This window comes from Synchiropus splendidus, chromosome 3 (assembly GCF_027744825.2).
Source record: "Synchiropus splendidus isolate RoL2022-P1 chromosome 3, RoL_Sspl_1.0, whole genome shotgun sequence".
Lineage (NCBI taxonomy): Eukaryota > Metazoa > Chordata > Actinopteri > Syngnathiformes > Callionymidae > Synchiropus > Synchiropus splendidus.
Genome location: NC_071336.1, coordinates 10,664,893 through 10,690,127, shown reverse-complemented (window position 1 = coordinate 10,690,127; position 25,235 = coordinate 10,664,893). Strand labels below are relative to the sequence as shown.

The following is a 25,235-nucleotide window of genomic DNA, read 5'->3' as shown; positions in this document are numbered from 1 at the left end:
ATATTTATCCCCTAACGCCTGTTACTGGATTTTGTTTTTGTCCCTTGAGTGTTTCCTCTGTTCTTTTTCATCTGCCTGGCTCACATTTACACCAGCAGCTGTATCTCACTGTATTATTAGGTTGTTGTGAGCTTGATGTCCTAATAACAGTGTTCACCTGGTTACTAATCTCGCCTTGTCCATGTCACTCATACCTCCATAACCACGCAGGGAGCCTCTGGCTTGGACGGCAAGCCTGGAATCAGGGTGAGTGCAATTTGAGCGAGAGGCTTCAACACCTGAACTTCTGTCCATATCTTCATCTGACCATCTCACTGCCTTCAGTTGGGAGTTACCACAGACATCCTCAGTGGCGATGCACAGTTATAAAACACACGACTGATACAGTATGTCTCTCTCTAGACAACTTCACCCTACTGACATCACAATACATGTTCACCACTACTGACACACATACAGTAAGGGAGCTTCGCACCGGAAGGATCCACCTCTACAGCCATCGTCCTCCCACCGTCCCTCCTTCACCACATCTGACTCACTTCTGTTATCAGAACACCCTCAGACTCCGCCTCCCGACAACATCTTCACCACCACATTGACACGCCACAGTCACGTCCACCTCAGCAAGCTTCCATTCAACCAATTCCTTGACATTTCTCTCTTCACCCTTGTTGTTATTAGCACACTTGTTCTGACCAGAGACACTGTTATTGCAAGGCATTGTCTGTCCTATATTAATCAGCATTAACACTCACGCGTTACTTGTAACAGCCGGGCTCTTAAGTCTGAGCTGTTGCACATCTGTATGTGGCATGTGTTCATGTACTGGAGCAGGCGTGTTTAACCTGTAACTCATGTTTGTGTGACTGCGGCTTACACAAGTGTGAAGGTACTTGTTTCACATGTTTGTAACTATCACAGCTGGTGTTGGTAAACTCAAACACTGTGGGTCGCATACTGTTGCACATATTCTTGCAGTTGCGTATAAGTATATGTGTAACACTATGGAAATAGGTTTGCTCCTTTACACTAGCTGTAATATTGCTGTGTTCGTACACTTGCAATGAGTGTTCTCTGGCAGCTAGTATTCAGACGCTTTTCATGCACTCGGCCTGTCATCACACATGTGTGAAGGAATGACATATCCTTTTACACACGCAACAGGTGTGTCACCTCATGTGCCTGAGCTGCCAGGTTTTGGAGAACCTGCGAGACCTGTCTGTCTTTTATCGCATTTGCAAAAGTACTCCAGGCCACTCGCCATGTCTGTACAGGCAGTGAAGTAGCTGTCCGTCTCGTTGTGTTTACTGCAGCTATGATAATGACAAGTGTATTCAACACTCGATCATTTGATTTCTTTTAGGGAGCTGATGGACCATTAGGTCCGGCTGGTCCTGCCGGGCCGAAGGGAGACAGAGTGAGTTCAAACTTACATAAGTGTTTCATAAACCTCTTTACCACTTGCATGTCGACCCTTCCGAACTAGTAAAGATACGTGTTTGTCTCGCCCCCTCCCCATTTTGGGTTCAAACTGACTCACAACACAACTAGAAAGGCACTGGGACACTGCGTACCTCCGCCAAGCTTCACATTTACATTCACACTCTGATTTCCGTGATTGGTGGAGGTAATGACAGTTTATTCAGATTGGCGAAGCCAATAAATAAATATCCATCAGAGGGTCTGACCGGGGATGACCCTTTCATACCTCACAATTATTTGGTGAAGTGTTAATGGTCTGTATAGCAATGTAATACGGTCTTCTTTTTGAAAGTAACAGTATACACCCTTTCTTGTGTCAGGGCGAGAGTGGACCTCCCGGAGAACCAGGACCTCGAGGACCGTATGGACTTCCTGTAAGTCAATAAATCATTTTCAAAAGTTTTTAGATGATCCGGGTCAGAGTATGAACCATAAATGAGCAAATGTCACATGTTTATGAACGTTTCTAGCAGCAATCTAGTGCAATGCTTTGCTGTTGCGTGCACTAATGTCCCAAATGTGGTCATATGACATTATGCATGTACATCTGCTTCCAGGGATCGGCTGGAACACCAGGCCTGGATGTAAGTATTTCTCTTTGTGCAGTGCAGTGAATATTGAGTCCTGAAAACATCCTCCATATTTAGCCAGAATCACCTGTGTCATGTCAGGGGTGCATCAGGACACAGCATTGCACATGTACTGTATATCACTCTTTGAAATCTGTTGGTGAAGGGTTTGAACTTCAGTGAGCAAAACAGTGTGAGCCCTTAGGCAAGGCACTGGTTGCTACATGCTGTTCCATCTGCACTGATCCTCTTTAGGTAAAAATGTCATGTAAATGATATACCTGCTGTGTAATCCGTAAGTGAGAGAAACGTCAGTCTAGCTCATTTTAAATCTACCCTCAGCATTGTAGTCATGAGGATCTTTCCCAAACGGTTTGGTACTTGTGTCCAAACAAAGTGATGATTTCCAGTTGTGCTTTTTCAGGGCTTACCAGGCTCAAAGGGAGAGCCAGGTGAAGCTGGCGAAAGAGGAGAAAAGGTAGATGTAGATGAGATGCAACAAGTCATGAACAGTCTTAGATGGCTGATGTCAATGGACTGTGAGGCCTGCGATGAATTGGTTGGACAGCGAACATGATGCAGAGTTATGGAATTAACTTACATATACTTTCCAACATTCCGATTATGTGATGAAAATCATCTGTCATCTCAACGCTTCATCATTTCATTTTTTCCAAATCATCCAATTTCATTGTGAAGCTTGAAGGGTGTTTTCAGCTGCGTCCATTGACATCAGGCTCCGACATTCGTGTGCGTGTGTGTGTGTGCACTTTTGGCTGTCGCTGAAACTCCTCACTTCAGAGTTCTTTTGTTGCTTATTAACTGACTGACAGCTTTCTAGCTCGATGGAACTCAATATTTACAGTTAGGATTGAGACTGCTCTGCTGTTATTCACAGGATTCTGAACAAGTGACTGATGCTGCTCTTATCGAGAGTTGACATTATTGCTTGACTTAACTTGAATGACAGATCTTCTCTTGCACTAACCTCAGCATCTAATCCCCCTCTCGTGTTTAAGGACAACTAAACTACTATCGTTTGCCTCATACCTAACATTAAATCCTTTCATCACAAATTTTACAATGATGTGCAAATATCCACTTTTCTCCATAGAGGAACCTGTCACCTGACTAACAATTACAAATATATTTTACCATTTAAAGGGGTGACATTCATTCTCTATGCTGTTATGTGAAGTGGAATGTTTTTACTGTATTATCAGAGGCTTAGCTCATTTACGAGCAGGAATTTACTGTCACTTTTTTCCCTTGTTGAGAACACTATTGCATTGGCTCACGCAACATAATTCTCATGCAGCCCTCTCTCTCTGCATCTCCCACAACAATTGTTGTTCAAGGGATTCAATAGGCAGATCATCTTCATGTAGACTGATATTTGACAAACAGTCTTCTTCAGTTTGACAGTGATCATCTTTTACTCCTGCTATGATTTGACCATAGTTGTTTTTATTTTTTTAAATCTTACCAAATTGCCTCAAAGTCACCTATCCATGATATATTTACTTGCGCTATGAGTGCTCCATACATACCCATGCTTACTCCTGTTTGGACATTCATAAGTTAACCTGTTGAACGTCCCATTCCACTTGCACTGTCATGGAAATACGTTGTTTCTTTCAAGTAACAGGGTGGTCTCACACTTTAGGAGGGTGGCCTCTCGACCACACTTTATGTTTATGACCATGTTGGAACGTATTTGATGTGATGTGTAGGGCTCTACGAAGAGAGGGTTAATTCACTTTGTGTGCCTCCTTGACCAGATCACAGGCATCAGATTTGCTGGCCTTCTCCCACAGGTTGGGCTGTGGTAGTGGCAGTGCATGCTTTTAGGGAGGCTAACCCACTGTCAAGTCCCGTAGTCAGCTGGTTAATGCTGCCCTTATTAAAAGCCATGTCTTCTCCTGCTACTCTTTCTCATCCTTTGTGCCCTTTTCTACTTCCTTCCTGTAATACTTCCCCTTTGGTCCAATCTTTGGAACACCTTGTCCTGCGTGACAATCCCTGAATCTAACACTGACCCCTGTCGTGATCCCTCTCCTCCCAGAGCACCCCTGTCCCCAATGATGATGTTGACTTGGTTGTACTTTCAGGGGGAGAAGGGAAAGAAGGGCAAAAAAGGGCCTAAGGGCGAGAAAGGAGAACAGGGTGCCCCTGGATTAGATGCTCCCTGCCCATTGGTATGTCTGCCTGAGAGCTGGAAGTGACCTTCCAGCCTTCCGGGCCAAACGAGGACGATCTCGCCCTCATCTGACCTGACACCCTCAACTCAGAGTATCTTTAGACTTTAGACTATCAGGGCGACCTAAGTTGTGGAGGTATATCATATTGAAGTTGGCGGGTGTCAGCAGATGGAGCTCCTCCTCGTCCACCTCTTGCGTCCGTCGTGGTGGACGGGCGCCAGAGTAAGGGTCCGTCTTTCTCTCAGTAACACTTCAAGGTCATCTTTACAAACAGGGTTTCCGGGGATTTAAGGGTGAAAAGGGGGAACCGGGTCAGCCAGGTCTGGACGGGCTGGATGCCCCTTGCCAATTGGTACAGTATTTCTCTTTTTCCTTACCCATGCATGCCTCACCCCTTCAGTAACCATGGTAATGAACCAAGCACCCAACCCGCTGAAGTCACTACGCAAAGAAAACACATCTGTCATACGCCACTCATAAACATGTAGCATGACTGACACCTTCAATAACCGTGGCACTGAACTACACGTGTGAAGCTAAACAAGCATGACTACACCTGTCATCACCATGGAGATGAACTGAAGCATCCATGTCAGCCATCCATGTCTCACCATGCAGTAGTTTGAACAGCACCATAAGCAACTATATCTGCATGCTTAAACCTGGAAGTCACCATGGTAACAAGTGAAGCATGTCACTTCAGCAACCATGACAATGAACTAAGCATGTTTCGCTCTCAGCGGTAACCATGGAAACAATGCTTTTTCTAACTTCAGGATAAAAACGGCGCCACACGCCAACTAACTGACTGTAGCGTCGATCTGAAATGAAACATTTATTGTTGACTATAATAACTCCCATTGAATCCTTCTAGCTCTTTAACTCTCCTCCCCTTCCTGTGTACCAATTGGTCCAGACCACCATATTTTGACGCCTTTCTTGGCACTTGTTTTTATTTTTCCTTTTTGGTTTTCATGATGACTTGTTAATATATGTCAACAAAAATATAGATATACTACCAATAACAATGGGTTGTTCAAGAAATTATTATTTAAAAGTACATGGTTAAATCTGTGCGATATTTTATGTTGTGTTTATTTCAGTTCATTTAAATGTTTCTGTTTTTAATCTAGGCTCATTCAGCATTATGTCACTAGAACTATCGCAGGTTTATCTGGTTTTCTTTATGATATAAAAATGCTAAAATGGTGATCTTGTTTATATTCAGTGATGAACTTGTTTCCTTTACACTTTGTAAATCCACCGTGTTATATCATAGTTATTAAATCATTTAAATTGAGTGTGAGACTAAATGATTCAGTGTGTAATGTTGTCAGAGGGTCTAAGATCTGTTTTTGTTTCCTCCAGGGTCCTGATGGGTTACCGATGCCAGGATGCTGGCAGAAGGTATGTGACTGCGTTGATCACACACAGCTGTTGTAGTAGAGACACACATGGTGGTTTGATACCTTATATTTATGAGCTTATTTATGAATAATAATTCATGATATTGAACGGTTGACCGGCACACTAACATAGACAAGCAACAGTTTGTGTGCACTAGAACTAACCGTCACTGTGTGTGTTCTTGTCTTGCAGTGATCTAACCAGACACGCATGGACTTTGTAAATAATGCTTCTATGATGCTATTTATAGTTTCATTTGATTTGTTTGGGTTTTTTTTTTTTGATGGCAATGAATCTTAAAAGAGTCAAGTGTGTGTGAACACAGAGTGCACAGCCAGCAGCAGAACTCTGGACTGGAGAGCAGTGCCTCTGGTCCGAAGAGACATGAGCGGAAGAGGTGGCTCCTTGAGGCTGCGTCCACATCATGACGGCACAGTTTGAACAGGAACCGTGAAGAGTGTTCATTATTTTTAGAAAACTGAGTGCTAACTTGGTGCAACTTGGTCAAGAGAGCGAGTGTGTGTGAGACACGAGTGTCATGAAAGGAGCAGAAGATGAAAGGGAAGGTTTAGACAGATGCAGAAAACAAGCCCAGTTGATAATGCAGTCACTGTAAAGGTGCCGATGTTGCGTTATAGCACTGAAGGTTCGTATACGGAAGCGTGGCACTGTGGACGCAGCCTCGGCCAAAACAGGTTTGAGTTTTTTCATGTGACTCACCTCGTCGTTTTCTAAACAACTAAAAGGAAAAAAAGTGGCATGAGTTTTTCTGTCGTCGTGTTTAAATGTGTCACTGTTCGCTCGTCGTCTTGGCTTCTGCAAGAAAAACAAACAAAAGTCACAGCTCTCCTCCTCCAATCCTCCAAAGGGCCAAACCCCGTGGCTGGTCGCCTGAGTCGTCAGGAGGATTGCTGGAATGATTGATTGATTGATTGACTGACCGACATCCTGGTCACATGTCAGCTCCTCACCCAGAGCAGAACTCTTAGGTGCAACCACTTTGATTGTCCACCTGTTCGGCGGCCGCTGAGTCTCCAGGAGCTGATTCTCGGGAAACTTTGCTGCGGACAGGAAACCCTTGGAGAGTTTTTGCTTGTTTGTTCTTTAGCGTCAAATGTTGCTCTCATTCTTAAGATTTCTGTTTGAAGCCTTTGGTGCCTCAAGGTTTGATGCATTCCTTTTTGTTTCTTTTTCAATTCCTGTTTTATTCTTCAACTGTTGTCGACATGCTGTATCGATCAAGCTGCATGTACACTTTGTTGACAGGAAGTGTTGGAAATAAGCTTTTATTTTGAAAGGGCATCAAACTTTTGTGGAGGTGATGTACTTTGCTGATCATCTCATTCATGTTCAGGGGTCTAGCTTCCATGTGAAGTCACATTCCTGACCGATGGAACAAAATCATGTCAGTGGATTTTTTTATTTTATTTGTGATTGACTGTCAAATATATATGCGACAGATAGTCGGTCTGGGGTCAGTGTTTATGAAGTTTGTGTAATATTTTGCATATTTGTTTAACTTTATTTATTTTTTATATGACTTGTATGAACACATTTTAAATAGCATTCCGATCATGTTTGGCTTTAGCTAATATTCTGGACTCACAGGTCTCACACACACGAAATGCAGCATGACGAAGGCACATAACCGTTTCACACACACAACAAAGATAACAGAAAAGCTGCACCCTGACGGTATGTGAAACCACACAGGACCTTCTGTCATAGAGTCACACTTTCGGCAGCAACATAAAAATGTTGGCTGATTGAAATTCATCATTCACATGGAAACACAACAAAAACAACCTTATCAGAAAAGTAAACAAAACACACTCCAGACCAAGAACTCATAAGCTTTGGATCCATTTCCCCCGACGACAAATATCACTGTTCTACGTCTCTTTGTATTGAATGTAGCTGAGTTTGTGTATAGTGGATTATAAATATAATCGTGCTCATTTTGACAAGAAGTGCAATTTATATCATGGTTGATGTCTCTACTGTAAATACCACTATTCGTGTACAGACACCAGCGGACGCGTCCACTGACTCTTACTTCTTTGTTTCCATATCCGTCCTCTCTCGGTGCTGTATCTTTAGCATGTGCAGTTATTTTTCTATTGATTTTATTGAGTTTCTTTGAAGATTACTGCAAGTGTGTTCACTTGTTGATTCTGCTCTTGAGCAGAAGTGCCAAAATATTTCTACGGTTTATTTCGGTGTGTTTGTTGTTGGGACGATGCTCTCACGCCTTCAGTGTTGTACAGAAGCAATGGAATATGAATAAATTGCAAAGATGAATTTCACGGTGACTCATAAGGGTTTTTGCTTGATTCATTTCTGTGAGGAAGCCCCTCCTCTTCCCACACTTTGATACGACTGACGTTGTTGGAGCCAAATGATTCTAAATAAACTCTTCCAAACCACAACACCCCTCCCGCTCCTTTTGTTCAATATTGACTGCCCAGCTAATGCAGTCTGTAAAGAGCTAACGCTACTGTTAAAAATCTAAAACATTTTAATATAAAGTGTTTTATTAACTATAAAGTTAAGTGGGTGAAACTAAAGGGATCAACTGACAGGCTTCAGATGAAATAGAACAAAAATTCAGAATCAATTTTATTGCCATGGTCAGTGGGGATCCCACCAACTAGGAAAGTGCTTTGGAATAAAGTGCTGTCATGAACAAAAGCATAATAAAATAAACCCACAAACAACAAAGGCTGATCAAGTCAACATCATTTAACAGTCAGACGGCTTAGGAGAAGAAGGTGTTCCTGTGACGGCAGGTTTTGGCCTAGATCGACTGTAGCCTCCTGCCAGAGGGAAGAGGAACAAACAGTCCATGACCAGGGTGAGAAGGGTCGGCTCTGATCCGACCTGCACGTCTGTGGGTCCTGGAGACATACAGGTCCTGAAGAGGTGGCAGGCTGCAACCGATCACCTTCTCAGCAGAACGCACCATGCGCTGCAGTCTGCTCTTGTCCCTGTAGGTTGCGCTGTTGTACCAGACAGTGATAGAGGAGGTGAGGATGGACTGGATGATGGCTGTGTATAACTCCACCAGCAACTTCGTCAGCAGTCGTAGTTTTCGTAGCTGCCTGAAGAAGAACATTCTCTGCTGGGCCTTCCTGATGAGGGACCTGATGGTTGGCTCCCATTTGAGGTCCTCAGTGATGGTGGTTCAGAGGAAGCAGAAGGAGTCTACAATAGGAATGGGTAAACCAGCCAACATGAGAGGGGATGGAGAAATTGTGACTCTCCTGAAGTCTGTGATCATCTCCACTGTCTTCTAGGCGTTGAGTTCCAGGTTGTTGTGGCTGCACCAGGACACCAGCCGCTCCACCTCCCCCCTGTAAGCTGACTCATCTCCATCTGAGATGAGCCCGATGATGGTGGTGTCATCTGCAAACTTGATCAGCTTCACAGGCTGGTGGCTGGAGGTGTAGCAGTTGGTGTAGAGGGAGAAGAGCCATGGAGAGAGGACATAGCCCTGAGACCCGATGTTGAGGGTCCGAGTGTCGGAGACAGTCGCCCCCCGCTGCACGCGCTGACTCCGGCTAGTCAGGCACGCTGAACGGGCTTCAAGCAGAGCTGGAAGAATTGTGTTGAAAGCAGAGCTGAAGTCCACAAACAGGATCCTGGCATAGGTTCTTGGGCAGTCCAAATGCTCCAGAACGAAATGAAGGGCCTGGTTCACTGCATTGTCCACAGATCTGTTGGCTCTGTAGGCAAACTGCAATGAGTCCAGGTGAGAAACGGTGATAGATTTCAGGTGGGACAGAACCAGAACCACCTCCAAGGACTTCATGACCACAGACGTCAGTGCCACCGGTCTGTAATCATTCAGTCTTGTGATCCTGGCCTTCTTGGGAACAGGAATGATAGTGGAGGACTTAAAGCAGGCAGGAACATGACTGGACACCAAGGAAGCAATGAAGATGTCCGTGAACACTGGAGCCAGCTCAGTAGCACAATGCTCCAGGATGGCAGGGGAAACTCTGTCCGGACCCGCAGCCTCATCGCTCATCAGTGACTGTGTTCGTCTTAGTGGCCGACTTACTGGCAGCTCGAAGCGACAGTAAAAATTGTTCAAGTCCGTGAGGTAGCAGGGACTTTGTGAAGAAATATTAACCAAACTGTTAGGATTATCATTACTATTACTATTAGGCTCAACTTTTATGAAAAAATATAGAAAATATAAAGCAAAAGAAAATATACGTTAGCACTTGACTCTGTGTAGGGCTCACTGCTAGCTTTCAAATGTGAAGCGACACAAAGCAGAAAATATGTGTTCTATATTGAGTGACGAGGCCCCGCCCACTCGGCGCACCTCTGCTGTTACCGGAGGGAGGGCGAGAGGGAGCGCGCTCTCGAGATCGTGCGCGTGTATAATGAGGGACTCCGGTCGTCTCCAACAGTTGAAGGAGGAAGAGATCGACACGTCAGGCGAGATGGATAAAAACAAAACAATCGACCTGAGGAAGAAGCATGTTGGGTGAGTCAAGACGTCACTGTCTTGAGTGAGAGTCAGTTCAGTTTCAACAGAGAGTTGTGTTGCGAGAGGAAGTCTTTTGATTCAAAACGTTTCATCACTGGTGCAGACCCTCGTGTAAGATCTTCTTCAGCCAGGACCCCCTCATGATAGTCCGGGCCGAAGGTCAGTACATGTACGACGAGAACGGCCAAAGATACCTGGACTGCATCAACAACGTAGCCCATGGTAAACACGCGCACACTCACTCAATTCAAGTGTAACATAGAGAGAAGGGCGCGCTGACGCACACAATCGCTCATATTGACACTTGGATAAATGAACATACAGCCTGTACAGACAAAGAAAAAATCCTGCGCTCGGTTGTGCTTGTATCACATTCATATATTTCAAATCAAAACACAGAACACATAGTAGCAGCTTTCTCATCAGCAGGTAAGTATTAAAAAGTTATGAGAAACAGAAAGAATTAATACTATTTTTTTCTGTTTCTTATAACTTTTGTCAAAATAAACAGCGGCAAAAAAACCAAAACATTTATAGTCAATAGTGCATGAATACTAAGCATATTTGTTTGACAACTTCAGAAGCACTTGTGGATCACTCAGGTCTGGATCACGGGTCTGTGGGTCCATCAGCAGGTGCTCCGCCCACTAGTGAATCACATAACATGGTAACAGCTAAACAGTTATTGGAAGCAGATGGATAGTTCTTACTGAATTTGTGGGGAGTTGCCATCACCAAACCTGGGGTGCAGCAGACAGTAGCGAATGATCACTCCATGTTTGTGATGAGCTGAGCCGCTCATACAGTCTCCCACTCCTACAAAACTGTCATGATTAGTCATCAAAAATCAATAATGCAAAATACAATCCACCATGTGGCGTCTTGCAGGTGCTATTATGTGTTTCTGAAGGGCCACCACTGACAATAAGGCAAATAAAGGCGAAATCTAATGAATTCAATGTGAATCTGTCGTGAGGTTCAAATCGCACTGAGGACAAACCTCCAGCGTACAGTGTGTGCTAGCTTGTTTCAGTTCGTTCAATAACAAGTCAATAGTGGTTCCTGCTTGTGCACATGCGCTTGGTTGACTCTCTGTGTCCTGGGGTGGAGTGGGGAGAGGTTGAGTCTGTATTAATGGGAAAACACTCAACATACTGTTATTATTATGCCGTCTGTCTCCACAACAATGCTGTCTGTAATGTAACCCTGTCACACAAGTGCACTGTGACACACTGTCTAGTTGTCTCTGAGTTTTTGCTTGTTTGACATCTGTCTGTCCGTCCGTCTGTCCCTCTCTCTGTCTCACTTTTGTTGCCAATGGTCTCGTCACTTCTGGTGAAGATGCTGTTTCGGGACTGTATCATGCAAATGATCTTGCCTTCTTGAGTGAGAGGAGAGCGTTGACAGAAGAATGTCTATTGACCCCGACCACCTCTTTGTCCGAACCCTGCTACATAAATGTGGATCTGGTTTCCCTTTGTTATATCATGAGGTTGTAAATAACTAGTTTTTTTCTGAGCCATTCTACTCTGGTCAAGCCTGAGGTCTAGAGGACCAGTTTTAGCCTCAAGCTAGCTTAGGTCTTGAAGGAATTTGACGTAGAAACCGCTGCTCATTCGAGGAAGATTCAGTGTAGTGTGGCTCATCTGAAAACCAGAGCCTGCGTCTGGTCACGCTCACACTTAAACCTGCAAGTTATGAAATGGAAATATTAAATTAACATGTTCTTTTTAGATTACAGTGAACGCGCTTGCATTCCCTGAAAAGTTTACTACACTCTCCACTCAGTCTGCCTCACATCTCTTTATTTGCATTGTGTCATCACGCATTTTGAAAGTTCTCTGAAGGGGTAAACATCAGGGTGAACCAGTTCATTCTCAGGCCATGCATTCATGCAATACCTACCTACCAACATCAGTTTGTTCTGGACTAACCGGTAAAAGCTCGCTGCATTGATTTTTGACTGGCATCAGTCCTGATTAAAGAGTTACGGTTCTGATCTTGTTTCTCTGCTCCACAGTGGGCCACTGCCACCCACAGGTGGTGAAGGCCGGAGCTCAGCAGATGGAACAACTCAACACCAACTCACGTTTCCTTCACGAGAAGCTGTCGCTGTACGCGCAGCGACTGCAGGCGACGCTGCCAGACAAGCTGTCTGTCTGCTACTTTGTCAACTCGGGGTAAACAAAGCAGCTACACAAACAACAACAACAACTGTGACAGTTCAGGCTGAGATTCTAGGCGTTGGTGGATGTGTTGTGTGTAAGGACTCACTGGAGCAGCAATGAATACAATGAATGTGTTTCATCACACACACCCAACCCAAGTATGCAAATTTGTAAAAAAAAAAAAAAAAAGTGTAAAAATTGATTTAGACAACAAACAAATTAGTGCGCTGTTGTGTCAATACTTTACTGTTTTTTATGCAGGATAAACTGATATGGAAAATGAAAACAGGGACATTTATATTTGAGCACGTACTACTGCTGATACGCAAAAGGAGAAGCGTCCACACACACTTGCCCGTTATCTTAGCAGCACTCAGGTTTATCTGCTGTGGAATTATTATCCTCCTATCCTGTATACTGGAAAACAGCCAAAATTGTTTTTACAATTCACTCCCAGCACTGTGCCTCTCCTCATGCTTTGTCACTACTTCCAAAGAGGTGTGTCCTGGTCTATCTGAGTCGAGCTTCAATCCTTGTGTGTAGGGGCTTCTGTTGTGTGTTTTGTGGTGACTGAGTAACTGGGAGTGACCTGTGCCCCCGTAGATCTGAGGCCAACGACCTGGCCCTGCGACTGGCCTGGCAGTTCAGCGGCCACAAACACATCATCACGCTGGAGAAGTACTGCTCTGTCAGAGGTTAATCGTCTGTGTGCGAGTGTCCGCTGATGGTGTTTGTGCGTGTGTCCACAGCGCCTACCACGGCCACGTCTCATCACTCATCGACATTAGCCCTTATAAGTTCCAGCAACTGTCAGATGTGGAGCGGAATGAATTTGTCCAGGTGGTGAGTGTCCGTCTCTGCACACTATTAAATGCTCATGACTCAGCAGCGCCACCTGTACACGGAGCAGCGTGCAAAAGAACTGGTGACACCATCACTGCAGGGCATGGACACAAATGTGGCCACAGAAACAGACTCAATCGTCCTGATGCAGTACAAACAATTCATGTAACTGAAGCGGGAACTGCTCAATCACATCACAATGGAGCTGGCAGATGTTTAGGAGTAAACTCCAAGCTGAGTCATGTCTTCAACAACTCAAACTTACCACAAACAGGAATGTCCAAAGAGGTTGGGCACGGCAGGTGGCGGGATTATTTGGCATTTGGGTCAGGAACATGCTGCTGGTAATGAATGGAGAGCCACCCACGGGTGAAGGAAATTTAGGCAAACAGGAAAAACTACACAGTAGACTTATACATAAGTATAGCAGTAACGCTAAACATGACAGAAAGGAATGGAATGTAAGAGAGTAAGACACAACAGTCAGCTCTTACTAACAAAATCCCATAAGTCAAATCAAAATCCCACATAGCCAGGACGTGAAGAACTTTTTCACTTTGTGCTGTGAACGTCTAAATAGTTTCGCTTTAGTAAATACTCATGTGTCTTGACTCCGCTGTTGTTGTCCCTTCTGTCCAAAATCATTTTTTTAAACTGATTTAACATGAAGTTGGTCACCAGGCTGGAGAGGCAGCGGCTGTGTAGCCTTGCTGGACAATGGCTCCTACTTGAAGAGGACAATACCAGCGCCCTTTTGCCTTTGTGAACACAGTCAATATTTCTAGTTTGGATAGGACTGAACACACACTGAGTGAGAGTGAAAATGATGAACTCCCTCGTGCAGGTTTGATCGTCTCTATTCAAGTTCACAGTTCATGCTTATGGTCTTATCCCGGTGTCAAAGTACGACAGACTGTCCTCTGGTCCAGCAATAAAGCGGCCAGTGTCTCCAAACAAACAAGGCTTTATCTAATCAAATCATATAAGCGAAAGGCAAGAAGAAACCATAAAGCAACACGAGTCCCACCTGCACTGCAGGAGGACAATTGCAGAGTTGTCAAAGATGATAAATCAGCTACACCGTGGGAGCTGTTTGACTTGGATCGAGTTCAAGAGGACTCGCTGCCGCTTGCACAATTAGAAACTTATCAGTTCCGCTGAGTGATAAATGAAGTGCAGTGCAATAAAGGTGATCACTGGATTATCACTGACCAAGGTTTTGTTCCTGCAGGCGCCGAGTCCAGACGTGTACCGAGGCAAATACAGAGCGGACCACGAGGACCCGGCGACTGCTTATGCAGACGATGTTAAAAAGATCATAGATGGTGTTCAGGAGAAAGGAGGAATGGCATGTTCAAGTTCTGTTTCCTAGGAGTGAATGAGTGAGGACTGTGTGCCCCTGATCAAGGTGCCCCCCTGTGGTGAAGTGAGTCAGTTGCCTCTCCTGAGATCGGAATACTGGTGCACCTGCTCAGTGGCGCACTGGGATACACTGTATAATTTTGGAATGGCTGAGACTCCACGTGACCTTGGACGTGCTGTAGCGTCTCTATCTGTCCTGGCCGTTGCCAGAGTGAGTCCCTGGTCATCCATGATCTGCACTTGTCTCCTCTAGATTGCAGCGTTTATAGCCGAGTCGCTGCAGAGCTGCGGCGGCCAGGTGATTCCGCCCAGAGGCTATTTCCAGCAGGTGGCAGCGTGGGTACCCAGCACACGTCTCAGTGTTTCTCAGAGTCCGTAAACGCTTTGCCTCCAACAGGCACGTCCGTAAAGCTGGAGGCGTCTTTATTGCCGATGAAGTCCAAGTGGGCTTCGGGCGTGTCGGCAGCCACTTCTGGGCCTTCCAGCTCCAGGGAGATGACTTTGTTCCAGACATTGTCACGATGGGGAAGCCCATCGGCAACGGCCACCCGATGTCATGCGTGGTGACCACCAGAGAGGTGGCCGAGGCCTTCATGTCCTCTGGAATGGAATACTTCAACACAGTAGGAGACCTGCCACCCTCGCTCCTGGCTGAAGGACTCGGGACACTCAAGTGTGTGTGTGTTTGAACTCAGTTCGGCGGCAACCCGGTGTCATGTGCCATCGGTCTCGCTGTGCTCGACGTCATTGACAAGGAAGATCTCCAGGGAAACGCACTGAGGGTGGGAGGGTACCTGACCGGTCTGCTGGAGAAGCAGAAAGAGAAGCACCCCCTAGTGGGCGACGTCAGGTATCGTCTTCTCGTGTGGATTCTCCTGCTCTGATTCAATTGTGAGAGGCCACACTACATGAGCCAGAGGGAGCAGCTGTTTGGATGAGATGAGAATAAGAACCAGCCAAAGAAGTGCAGGGATAGAAACACAGGGCTGTCCTGTCTCACCAGGGTCATACCCACCAGTACTGAAGCAATTACCACGGCTGGACAACTGTGTTGTCCCCGTAGAGCAACTTTCTGGCCACAGTGAGAAATCACCTCTTCGGAATAGACCTTTCAAACGTCTCTCCCCCCCCCCACCACAGAGGTCGCGGGCTGTTTGTTGGGGTGGAGCTGGTGAGGGACCGAGTCACGCTCAGCCCTGCCACAGCTGAGGCCCAGGAAGTTATCTACCGGTGAGTGGCGCCGCACCAGTGCCTCCAAAACAGTAACCAGTCTGTCATTGCTTTGGTGAAGACTGGTTTCATACGGCGCCATGGTTTCGACAAACCTTGAGTTGGTGTTTGTCTCAGGCTGAAGATGGAGCGGATCCTCCTGAGCGCTGACGGGCCTCATCGCAATGTGCTCAAGTTCAAACCTCCCATGTGCTTCAGCAGAGAAGATGCTGACCTGGTGGTTGAGAAGATCGACCAAATCCTGACAGGTCTGACTCCAGACACATCAAGCACTCACTGAGTAACTTAACAACACACGTCAGCCATCATGACTCAAAATGTTCTATTTTGGCAGACCTGGAAGAGGCTACAGGGCTGAAGTCCACTGAAGACGGAGGGAAAAGAAAAGTAAGTCCCCCTACCAAGCATTTTCTGTCAGAGATGTACTGAATATTTATCGTTTCTTTTTCTAATCCCAGACCATGAATCAGCAGAACGGCAAATCAGAACACAGTTTGGTGACCACCCCCTCTAAAAGACAGAGGAGGTAACAGTCTCTGGCTCCATCTTTCGAGGAGGTTTACACGTCAATGCTTCCGATTCTGGTTGAGCTGGCCATCATCATGTGATCAACTGTGTTTTAATATATACATGAGATTCTATTTTTGTATGATTATTTTTGATTCAACACCACTCGAAGTGTGGAAGTCACCACGTCGGTGCTCAGTGCTGCCATCTTGTGTCGTGTGCACGACTCTCACTAGTGTGAATGCAACCTGCGCATAAGCGAACAGGTTTGTGATCTGATGCCTCCCAGTATTTTTGGTGCGGAGACTGACCTGATCAGGTGCGAAGCAGACGTCAACACTGTCATGGCTTCACCTAGGCACACACTCGGTCTAGTATTTATATACTTGTGGGGACATTGTGAGGTTTTTCAATGACATTCTCATTGACTTTCCCCAGCCGTCTCTCACCCTTAAACCTCCAAAACACATGGCTCACCTTAACCAGGACTCTGAACCAAACTTACACCCAATTTAAATGACCCAGTCATTTTGAAGTCTCCATCCTCACAATAGATGGGTAGTGTTTTGTCAAGAATTGGTCCCCACAAGGTAGGATAAACAAGGCACACTAACACACACTGCTCCAGGGTCAGACTCAGTCGCGCCTCATGACTGTTGTTGAGTCATTGAAGACAAAGTCAGACAGATGGGAGATGAATATGAAGAAGATTGGGATTGATGAATGTGATATCACGAATAAACATTTTAACTTGGTTCTAGAAATCTTATGGAAAACACTGGCGTATGAATGTATCGAATAATTAAAGAGTATTTTACCATTACAAGGACTCAAATGACTTATTAAGGATTTGAAGCGATCACTTCCCTCTACACTTGAATGTGTGGTGCCAAGAGAGCGCCATCAAGTGGCTCACACCGTCTCAGGTGAGTCGAGTTGTCAATGGTCGAAAACACGATGTGAAAATGAACATTTATTGGACTTCATACAAAAACTCGCCCGGCAAATTCCTTACAAAGCAAGCGTTCTTCATGGGCATGGCCGGGTTCTATTACAGTCCAGAATGGAGGAGGGTCACAGCTGTTTGCAGTGATGATGGCACCGGCCACCATCGAGGGTCAGTTCAGCCCATCAGGTAACCTCTGAGGAGACAACAGAGCGAGTGTCAGGAACTGTGTTGGTTCTGCTGAGTGCGTGTGTGTGTGAGAAAGGACTCACGGCAGCTTCATGCGCATGAACACTCGGGCCATGAAGAAGCTGAGCAGCACACTGACGAAGCCGATGAAGAGCAGAAGGAATCGGTTCAATTTGGGAATGTTGGGAGCGTTGGAGCGGTCCAGGATGATGAAGCCCAGTCCTCCCATTGTGAAAAGGAAGCTGGAGGCCAGTCCTTCCATGATGTACTGGCCATTTACCCTGTAACAAGGGAGTTGCTTCAATGACTGTGCATCACCACCGTGCTAAAATAGCACCAAACCACTGACACAATAATAACGTCTGACACCATGCTTTTGCCGAGTTCCACTGTTGGAACTAAGCACGGGTCACAGTGTGCAGAAGACCATTGGTGTGTCTTCTGAGCACCACAGTGACCAGAAGGGTTAAGTGAGACTACTGGCTACATTACAATATCAAATACTCAACTGAAGAGAAGCTGCTTTTGAAAACATCCATGTGATTCAAACACATCAGGGAATGTTCATTTTGAAATTGAAGTGGTGGAATTCTGGAGAGGGAACTGCTAGAAGATAAGATGTGCAGCATCACAAGGACCCACACATCAGTCAGACGGGCTCATGGCTCTTATACTGTACGCAAGTCCTACACACATTAAACCACAGGCCACTGACGGTTCTCCTTCCCTCTTCCACCACAGATGTTCTAATCCATGAAGATAAATGCAGAAATAAATCGCTCATCGCATTAATACATCAAACACATTCACACTAAATTATTAAATAGTAATTAGTGGTAGGGCTTTAACAGGTTAATTACCATTAATTACAACAAAAATAACGTGTTAAAATATTTAAGCATTTAATCGATTTGATTTAATTTAACAGTTTGCTCTCCAGACAACAAGGAACGTTTGTAACAGCGCTTTCACACTGCAGGTTCTGTCTCGAGACAAAGCTCTTTTGGCTCAGAAGTCCGAGATGTGAACACAAGTGAGTCATGATACCGGCAGGAGAAATAGGAAACTCTCAGCAAGTGGTGAGCTTCTCGCCTCAGGCGACTCAGCGCTAGATGCCGGAAACTACCTGTACAGTGCGACTCCACACAAACATGATAAATGCCGGGCAGTAAAGGGTCTGATCGCTGTCTGGGCGCACAACATCGTTCAAATACAACTTCTCAAACTCCCAGAACACTGAGGTGTGCAGCTGGAAGCGGCAGGAAAATTGTGCTCGGAAACGGGAGCACAGCGCATGGGTTCGGGACTCGCTTGCAGGAGTTCCTGGTCCACTGATCACACTGATGCACAGGACACGTCGCAGCTATGATGATAACAACAACAACATGGAGGATGTTTTTCGCTACACAATGGCCAGGGTTTCCACTATACTGAATGGACTTGAAATTCTAATAAATTAAATAAGGTGACATAAGAACTTGAATATAGTCACCAACACGATTTATTATGCTATTATTATACTATTATTATAATATTTTGTTGTTTAAATGTATGTATGGGTCCATCATTAGTTTCACTAATATACCAAATTCATTCAAATTGAAAAATATGGCTTCTTGTGGCACAAATTCACTAATTAATTAGATCAGTTTTTTAAACCGAATCCCACCCCTAATAGTAATATAATAATTCAACTGGGCTGCTACCAATGACTGGGTGAACAGTCGCGCTCCACTCAGGATGCACATGCAGAACTCATGAAGACGCTGTCTGTGAATTGAACATGCATAGCACTAAAGTCCACTATAAACTGGAATTCAAGTTGTTGTTAGATTCTAATGTGGAAATAAAACAAACATTTTTGACTAGCCTGCTGGTGTTCCTGAATTTGCCGGTGATCCGTGGGATTCAAGCAGCCACCATAACTTCCTGGCCGTGGTTTACTCATCATCTCACTGAGGAGCCTTGGAACCCGCAACAAATGTTCACGCATGGCAGACACCGAGGCACACTGTATGGGGATGTCTCCAAATCACGCATCTGACTTTAGTGTGTGATGTATATATTGTGAAACGTTTCCACACTTTGGATGTTGGTGATGTTCTCGCTCGCCTATGACAGCGATCTCTGTGACTAGTCGACTGGTCCTTGCAGCCCTAGATTTAACAGCTGTAGCAGTAGCCTCTCTCTCAACAGTTTTGGACAACATCTAAATATGTACCGTCTATCACAGTTATCGTCTTTGCATGTAGCGTTGAAGAGCACCTGGTAGCAACACCATCCTCTCACATATTTGACATGATGGAAAGACGTCCATTACTACTTTGAAGGTAGACACGACACTCTGACTTTGATGGGACGTTTTGAGAAATAAACGCTATATCGAGACGCTAACATGGGCACTAGCGTTGTGGTTGTCCATTTGTTACAGACACAGGATATGAACGAGAAGACTCATCACCGGCACCAGTGACGTCTGCCACCACTGTCTTGTACCTGTATGCCAGGAAGGCGACTGGCCGCTGGTGACCATGTTCGTCGGTCATGGAGCCCACACTTGGAGGTTCCACAATGACGTCATAAATGATCCCTGGTGAGAGAAGATTGATGCAGAAATCATTTACACAGCACACAGAGCCACGGGAATCTTAGCTTAGACACAGCTTCTGTTCAAGTTAGCTTAGCTGGCGCATCTTACCACCGGTGATGAGGAAGTAGGACACGATGACTATGGCGTACACGGTCATGGCAGACGGCATGTGCAGCCATGACGGCTTTTTGAGCTTAATGTTCGGACATTCCAGAACAGTGAACGGCAAACTGAACAGAGTCTCCATGTCGGCCAAACACAGCGGCTCCGAAGCTGCTGCAAGAAGACGTGTCCCGGAAGTGCATCCGCGTTCGAGGAGGCGGGGTTTGCTTTAAAAAACTATATATACGTTGCTTTCAAAATTTGCTGTACGTTAATAAAAACGCACGATTAAGAAATTACGCGCCTAATGAAATTTTAGTGAGAAGATTTTAGTGAGTTTTAGTGTGAAAAAAAAAAACCGCACCATGCACTACTGAATGGCCGCTCCATGAAGGAGTGTTTCCTGACGTCAATAGATGGCGCTCTTTCATAATAAATGCAAACGTTCGTCCTCGGCTCCACAAATTCATTTCAACTATGAATTAACATCCAAGTTATGAAAAAAACAAGCTATGTTGGCTCAAGTTAGGCTTCCCGCTTGGTGGTTTGACAAATTATTTTGTCCCCAAAAGCTTTAATGTTCAGAGATGGATCCACTCCAATCCACATCCTCCAGTGTGTTCTGATCACAAATCAAAGAAAGCAATCGGGCATGACCAACAAGCAGAGGTGTCCAAACTGTTCATGGGCTGCAGTGAGAGCAGGTTTGTGCTCCAGCCTATGAAACACACGCACACCAATGAGGTGAAACCAAAAACAAGCACCAGACAGACCATCGGCCATTACAGTCTTCACACACCTGATAGGTCAAGCTGTGTGCTTCATTAGTTGGCACACAAACCAGCACCATCCCAGCCCTTTGAGGACCGGTTTGGACACCTCTGGTGTAGAGGCGCTATACAGTGTATTACTTTCTAGTATTGTCTTTTAGTTACTTCAAAGTATCGCACTTTAAATACATGTTCAGTGTAGAAACAGGAAAGAGGCAAAGCAGATGAACTTTAGTTTTTATTTCTCAATACAAACATTACTTGGACTTCTGACTCTGAGCTTGAGCCTTCAGAACCTTGATGACGATCTTCTGCTCCTCGATCAGGAAAGCACGCTTGATCCTAAACAAAAGTGCACACATGAGAGCAAGTCCACCTGAGGAGAGGTCATTCACGCTTTCACAGTTACCTGTCACGCACAGACTGGGCGCACATGGAACCGCCATAAGCCCGGCTCACGTGCTTCTTGGTCTTTGACAGCCTCTTCAGAACCTGGGGTCTGACGGCGCGGATCTGCAAAAAAAAAAATCAAGGGCTTAGACCACTTCAACTTTCATAAGTGATGACGCAGTCAATCATGTGACAATGTGGAACGTTATCATTCATGACACCTGTCACTCTGAAGAGCAGACAAGCACTCTAATCACGACATCATCTATGTAAAGCATCACTGGGGAGGACACGCATGTCACTCATGATTTCATTATCTGGGGCACTCGACCCCAAACACACATGCACAACTGCATCATCATCATATACGCCAAAGTCAGGATGTGCTGATTAACATGGCCATGGAGTCCTCCACGTCACCTTTGGCATGACAGATGACAACTGTTGCAATGGCACCACTAATGATTCCAACCTTAAACTGACAGTGACCTTAACTACTTTTCCAAAAGGAGCTGACGTTTCTAACAAGTGTTCAGTAAATGTTTGTTCACATGAGCAAATGGTCAGTCACATTCAATTAGAACAAAACTGGTGCAGATACATTGAATATCAGTAGAGGGACTCTGTATACACTGACAGCAGTAGTCATTCAATCCACACAGATAAGCTCTTATTTTGCATCAATCCTGCACATCTAGCACCTGAGAAAAGTCTAAACTGAAGAGCGAAACCAGGCATGTGCAAGCACAATCAGCACAAGGAGTGAGTCCATTACAGTACACTCTGGCTGAACAATGTCTGACTCCCTGCGCACGCAGCTACATTGTCTGCGTAGAGCGACAGCATCGACTCCACCTAAACCAGACAACATAACCTGCTGCTCTGTGGGAGGAATCCAGCTCCTCAACTCATACAATCACAAATTAAGTGGTGGCTTTGCTTAACAACTCTCACAAAACATGATTCAAATATAAAGTCAGAGCTGAGCACATGGACGTCACCTGACGATGACTGTTGAACGTATATCATGGTGATTGTAAGCGCATGTGAATTTTATTGCATTCAGTCCTGTGAGTGGCAATTTAATCCTTTATGGCAAGAGAAATAGGAAAGTTCATTAATATACATTTGGAGAAAATGAATATTTGTTAATTAGGCATATTTATGAAACTATCTAATTGGTGTCCGTTACAGTCAATCCACTATTATTACAGCTTTGAAGATCATCATCAAGGCAGTACTTCACTATTTACGCTTTAGTCAGTGACAAGATGAATACCATTTAAAAATCAAGTCCCAGATGAGGTCAAAATACGTGAGCATTCAAATTTCTCCTTATTTGCCACAACACTATAATGGACTCAAAGACTCACTGGTGCCAACATGTAGTTTCACATTTGAAAAGTGTTGAAATCAAAACGAACTATTAATTATTACTATTAACTATTACTATAATGCAATTTGAGTTCAGACATTCGCAGAAGTTGCAGTGTTTCAAAACACAAAGGTCACCATGAAGCAGTGTCTAATGAATAAACCTTTCAAGATCACAGTGCTTTGCGGCATCAATATTATGGAGTAGCACTTGGACTGAGAACTCCCTACAGAGTTCACAGCAGTCTAAACTGGGTGTTTCTGCTGAAACATATGCAATTCCATTTCATAATGAGGAGATGAATACATATGCTGATGAAGGCACCGATGCTCATGACAAGCAGAGCTCAACAAGAGTAAGTTATATATCACAGTTTAACATCTCAGCTGGAGGATAAGGCACTCACTCCTCTCAGTCTTCCTGGCGAGATACCACACGAAGACTTGGGGGCTTTTCCGACCTTCTTGGTGTACAGATACACGATCCGGTTGCCGGGAGTGCGAGACCTGTCACAAGAGCCGTTAGTTAGACACGACGGGAGACGGTTGAAAGGTCTCGTTGTACTTACAGTCTGGTTTTGTTAGAAGCGGTGTTGTAGGACAACCTACGGCGGTAAGTGAGGCGCTGCACCATGATGACTGGAACACAAACACACACAAGTTAGCATGCTAACGTGGCTATCAGAGATAGTGAAACGGAGAGACGACTGAATAGAGAAGTGTTGTAATACAAACGCGACCAAATGTAATGCTTAAAATTGAGATTGCCACAAGTACACATTTGTGACATTACATTAATTAGGACGCCGGTTTGGCGTCAGTCCGTGACTCAACCGTTGGCCGAATATCACCGAAAGGGTTTATTATTCAACATCTTACCTAAGATCGGAGTAACTGGTTACTACCCCGATTAATATATGTGACTCGAATGTGCTCTGTCGTACTTCTAAAGGAAGGATTGATGTGGATTGTTTTCTGTCATATTGTCAGGGCAAAGCCTGAACGCCATACCTGTAGTCGCCAAAACCGGAAGAGGAAGGAGGAGCGCTCAGTGCTGAAGCTTAAGCTTACTCTCCTGCTGCGCTTAGAGTGGCGTCCCCTGCTGGCGCGGATGAGTATGCGCATTCTTTTAATGATCTTTTCTTAATTTATTTTTTACATACCAGCAATGAATTATTAATGTATTATCTATTAATACATTATATATAATTATTTAATATATAATAATATTTACACACACACACGCACACACACACACACATATATATATATATATATATATATATATATATATATATATATATATATATACACAATTATTAATTATATTGTCATTATTATATAATTGTATAATCCAACCATAAAGCTCTTCTATGGAACAGGATCTCAACTATTTCATATTAGCATTCTGTTATTTTATTGTACTACTGTTGCTCGGGTAATGCTGAGCCAAAAAAAAAAAAATAGTATATCGACAAACAACCTTTTCATGCAGGACTCGCCTTTGAAGTATCAGCATTTGATATGAAGAAGTATGAGAGACATTCGGCTCGAGGCAGAGTAAAAATCTGTCAATATTTAATTATCGATAATCAGTCATCAGTTTTGTCTTATGCTATCAGTCAAAGATTAAAGATGAGCCGTATCACCTTCAGTGCACTTCATTACATAATCTGCACTTCTTCTGTGTAATCTGCGGAGATTTAAACCTGCTGCTGCTGCTTAATAAATCCACTGCGATTAAAATAGGATTACAGCTTTGCTTGTGACATCACAGCATGAAATATTTTTCAACTTTCTACCCCGCAGTTGTTGGGCTTTTGCCCATCTCATGTACAAACTCACCAACGCTGGATGACTTCTGCGGCGTGTGGACTAGTGGCCCAGCAGGCCACTTCATCTGCAGCTGTGTAAGCTTAAACCTCTAATGCAACATGCGTCATGCATCACTGTCGCTGAATCTCCTCCTCACACAGGAAATATTCACTTTCATTCTCCAGCTGATGTTTTCAACTTGCCGTCCTGAAATCCAGGCTGCTTTGAAGCAAACGTATCTGCTTACATTCTCGTCCTTGTCTTTGCTTAACACCGGTGCAAATCCAGGTTAGTCTAATGCCAGAGAGGCAACCATCCATGGCAGGGCCAACAATAACAACAATCACATCCGTGGTTGACTGTGGGCGCAAAGTTCATTAAATAAATTGCAGTCATTATTTTGAAGCATCCTTTTGGTGAAAAACAATTACATTTGACCAATGATGGCACGCAGGTCTGCACCTCATTTACTGGATAATAGTTGTGGATTGTTGTGGAAGGGAATCTTACACTGACCAACAGCGTTAGCGAGAACCCAGGCACACGGTGTCAATACTACATGCAAAGACAGATTGAAGTAGTGACCAGAAGGTCAAAAGATATCACAGTAATATTCCCAATTCAAATTGCTACTGAAAATACTAGTGAAGATTATTATAATGCAATAATCAAATGCATAATATATACACTAAATAGATCACTAAGTAGCCAAGCTGATCACTGCACATTTACACAAAGGGCAAGCATACAAGTGTAATGATCTTTAAGATGCTAGTCGTGCGAGAGGGT

The 25,235-nt window shown here is 44.5% G+C and overlaps 4 protein-coding genes across 4 annotated transcripts in view; 2 read left to right on the top strand and 2 right to left on the bottom strand.

Moving 5' to 3' along the window:
* LOC128755587 (collagen alpha-1(XXV) chain) overlaps positions 1–7,965 on the top strand; it is a 38,120-nt gene extending 30,155 nt beyond the window's left edge. The window contains exons 27-34 of the mRNA XM_053859325.1: positions 211–246; positions 1,364–1,417; positions 1,803–1,856; positions 2,040–2,066; positions 2,476–2,529; positions 4,163–4,249; positions 5,621–5,659; positions 5,852–7,965. Of these exons, the coding sequence (XP_053715300.1) occupies positions 211–246; positions 1,364–1,417; positions 1,803–1,856; positions 2,040–2,066; positions 2,476–2,529; positions 4,163–4,249; positions 5,621–5,659; positions 5,852–5,854 (354 nt within the window). The 3' untranslated portion in view covers positions 5,855–7,965. The remainder of the gene's footprint in view (positions 1–210; positions 247–1,363; positions 1,418–1,802; positions 1,857–2,039; positions 2,067–2,475; positions 2,530–4,162; positions 4,250–5,620; positions 5,660–5,851) is intronic.
* Positions 7,966–10,022: 2,057 nt separating this feature from the next.
* etnppl (ethanolamine-phosphate phospho-lyase) lies at positions 10,023–17,074 on the top strand. The gene is made up of 13 exons (XM_053861185.1): positions 10,023–10,157; positions 10,264–10,382; positions 12,181–12,340; positions 12,932–13,006; positions 13,078–13,171; positions 14,403–14,519; positions 14,787–14,869; positions 14,931–15,156; positions 15,229–15,383; positions 15,674–15,763; positions 15,881–16,011; positions 16,098–16,150; positions 16,222–17,074. Exons 1-13 carry the CDS (start codon positions 10,054–10,056, stop codon positions 16,291–16,293), a joined length of 1,479 nt encoding a protein of 492 aa, XP_053717160.1. The 5' UTR covers positions 10,023–10,053; the 3' UTR covers positions 16,294–17,074.
* Positions 17,075–17,230: 156 nt separating this feature from the next.
* ostc (oligosaccharyltransferase complex subunit) lies at positions 17,231–20,291 on the bottom strand. The gene is made up of 4 exons (XM_053860130.1): positions 20,104–20,291; positions 19,902–19,995; positions 17,489–17,686; positions 17,231–17,412 (listed from the first exon to the last, which is right to left on the bottom strand). Exons 1-4 carry the CDS (start codon positions 20,240–20,242, stop codon positions 17,394–17,396), a joined length of 450 nt encoding a protein of 149 aa, XP_053716105.1. The 5' UTR covers positions 20,243–20,291; the 3' UTR covers positions 17,231–17,393.
* Positions 20,292–21,092: 801 nt separating this feature from the next.
* On the bottom strand, positions 21,093–23,702 carry rpl34 (ribosomal protein L34). Its single transcript, XM_053861120.1, has 5 exons — positions 23,643–23,702; positions 23,201–23,270; positions 23,039–23,138; positions 21,277–21,380; positions 21,093–21,209 (listed from the first exon to the last, which is right to left on the bottom strand). The coding sequence occupies exons 2-5, from the start codon at positions 23,263–23,265 to the stop codon at positions 21,125–21,127; spliced, it is 354 nt and encodes a 117-aa protein (XP_053717095.1). The 5' UTR covers positions 23,266–23,270; positions 23,643–23,702; the 3' UTR covers positions 21,093–21,124.
* Between the last annotated feature and the right edge of the window lie 1,533 nt (positions 23,703–25,235).

Excerpts from the sequence above, each read along its gene's own strand:
- etnppl (XM_053861185.1), top strand. The coding sequence starts at position 10,054 with ATGAGGGACTCCGGTCGTCTCCAACAGTTGAAGGAGGAAGAGATCGAC. Across the intron at positions 10,383-12,180 it reads CATCAACAACGTAGCCCATG|TGGGCCACTGCCACCCACAG; the intron begins GTAAACACGCGC and ends TCTGCTCCACAG. Across the intron at positions 13,007-13,077 it reads CACATCATCACGCTGGAGAA|CGCCTACCACGGCCACGTCT; the intron begins GTACTGCTCTGT and ends GTGTGTCCACAG.
- ostc (XM_053860130.1), bottom strand. The coding sequence starts at position 20,242 with ATGGAGACTCTGTTCAGTTTGCCGTTCACTGTTCTGGAATGTCCGAAC. Across the intron at positions 19,996-20,103 it reads CTACTTCCTCATCACCGGTG|GGATCATTTATGACGTCATT; the intron begins GTAAGATGCGCC and ends TTCTCTCACCAG. Across the intron at positions 17,687-19,901 it reads GTCGCCTTCCTGGCATACAG|GGTAAATGGCCAGTACATCA; the intron begins GTACAAGACAGT and ends CCCTTGTTACAG.
- rpl34 (XM_053861120.1), bottom strand. The coding sequence starts at position 23,265 with ATGGTGCAGCGCCTCACTTACCGCCGTAGGTTGTCCTACAACACCGCT. Across the intron at positions 23,139-23,200 it reads GCTTCTAACAAAACCAGACT|GTCTCGCACTCCCGGCAACC; the intron begins GTAAGTACAACG and ends CTCTTGTGACAG. Across the intron at positions 21,381-23,038 it reads CGCCAGGAAGACTGAGAGGA|ATCCGCGCCGTCAGACCCCA; the intron begins GTGAGTGCCTTA and ends TTTTTTTTGCAG.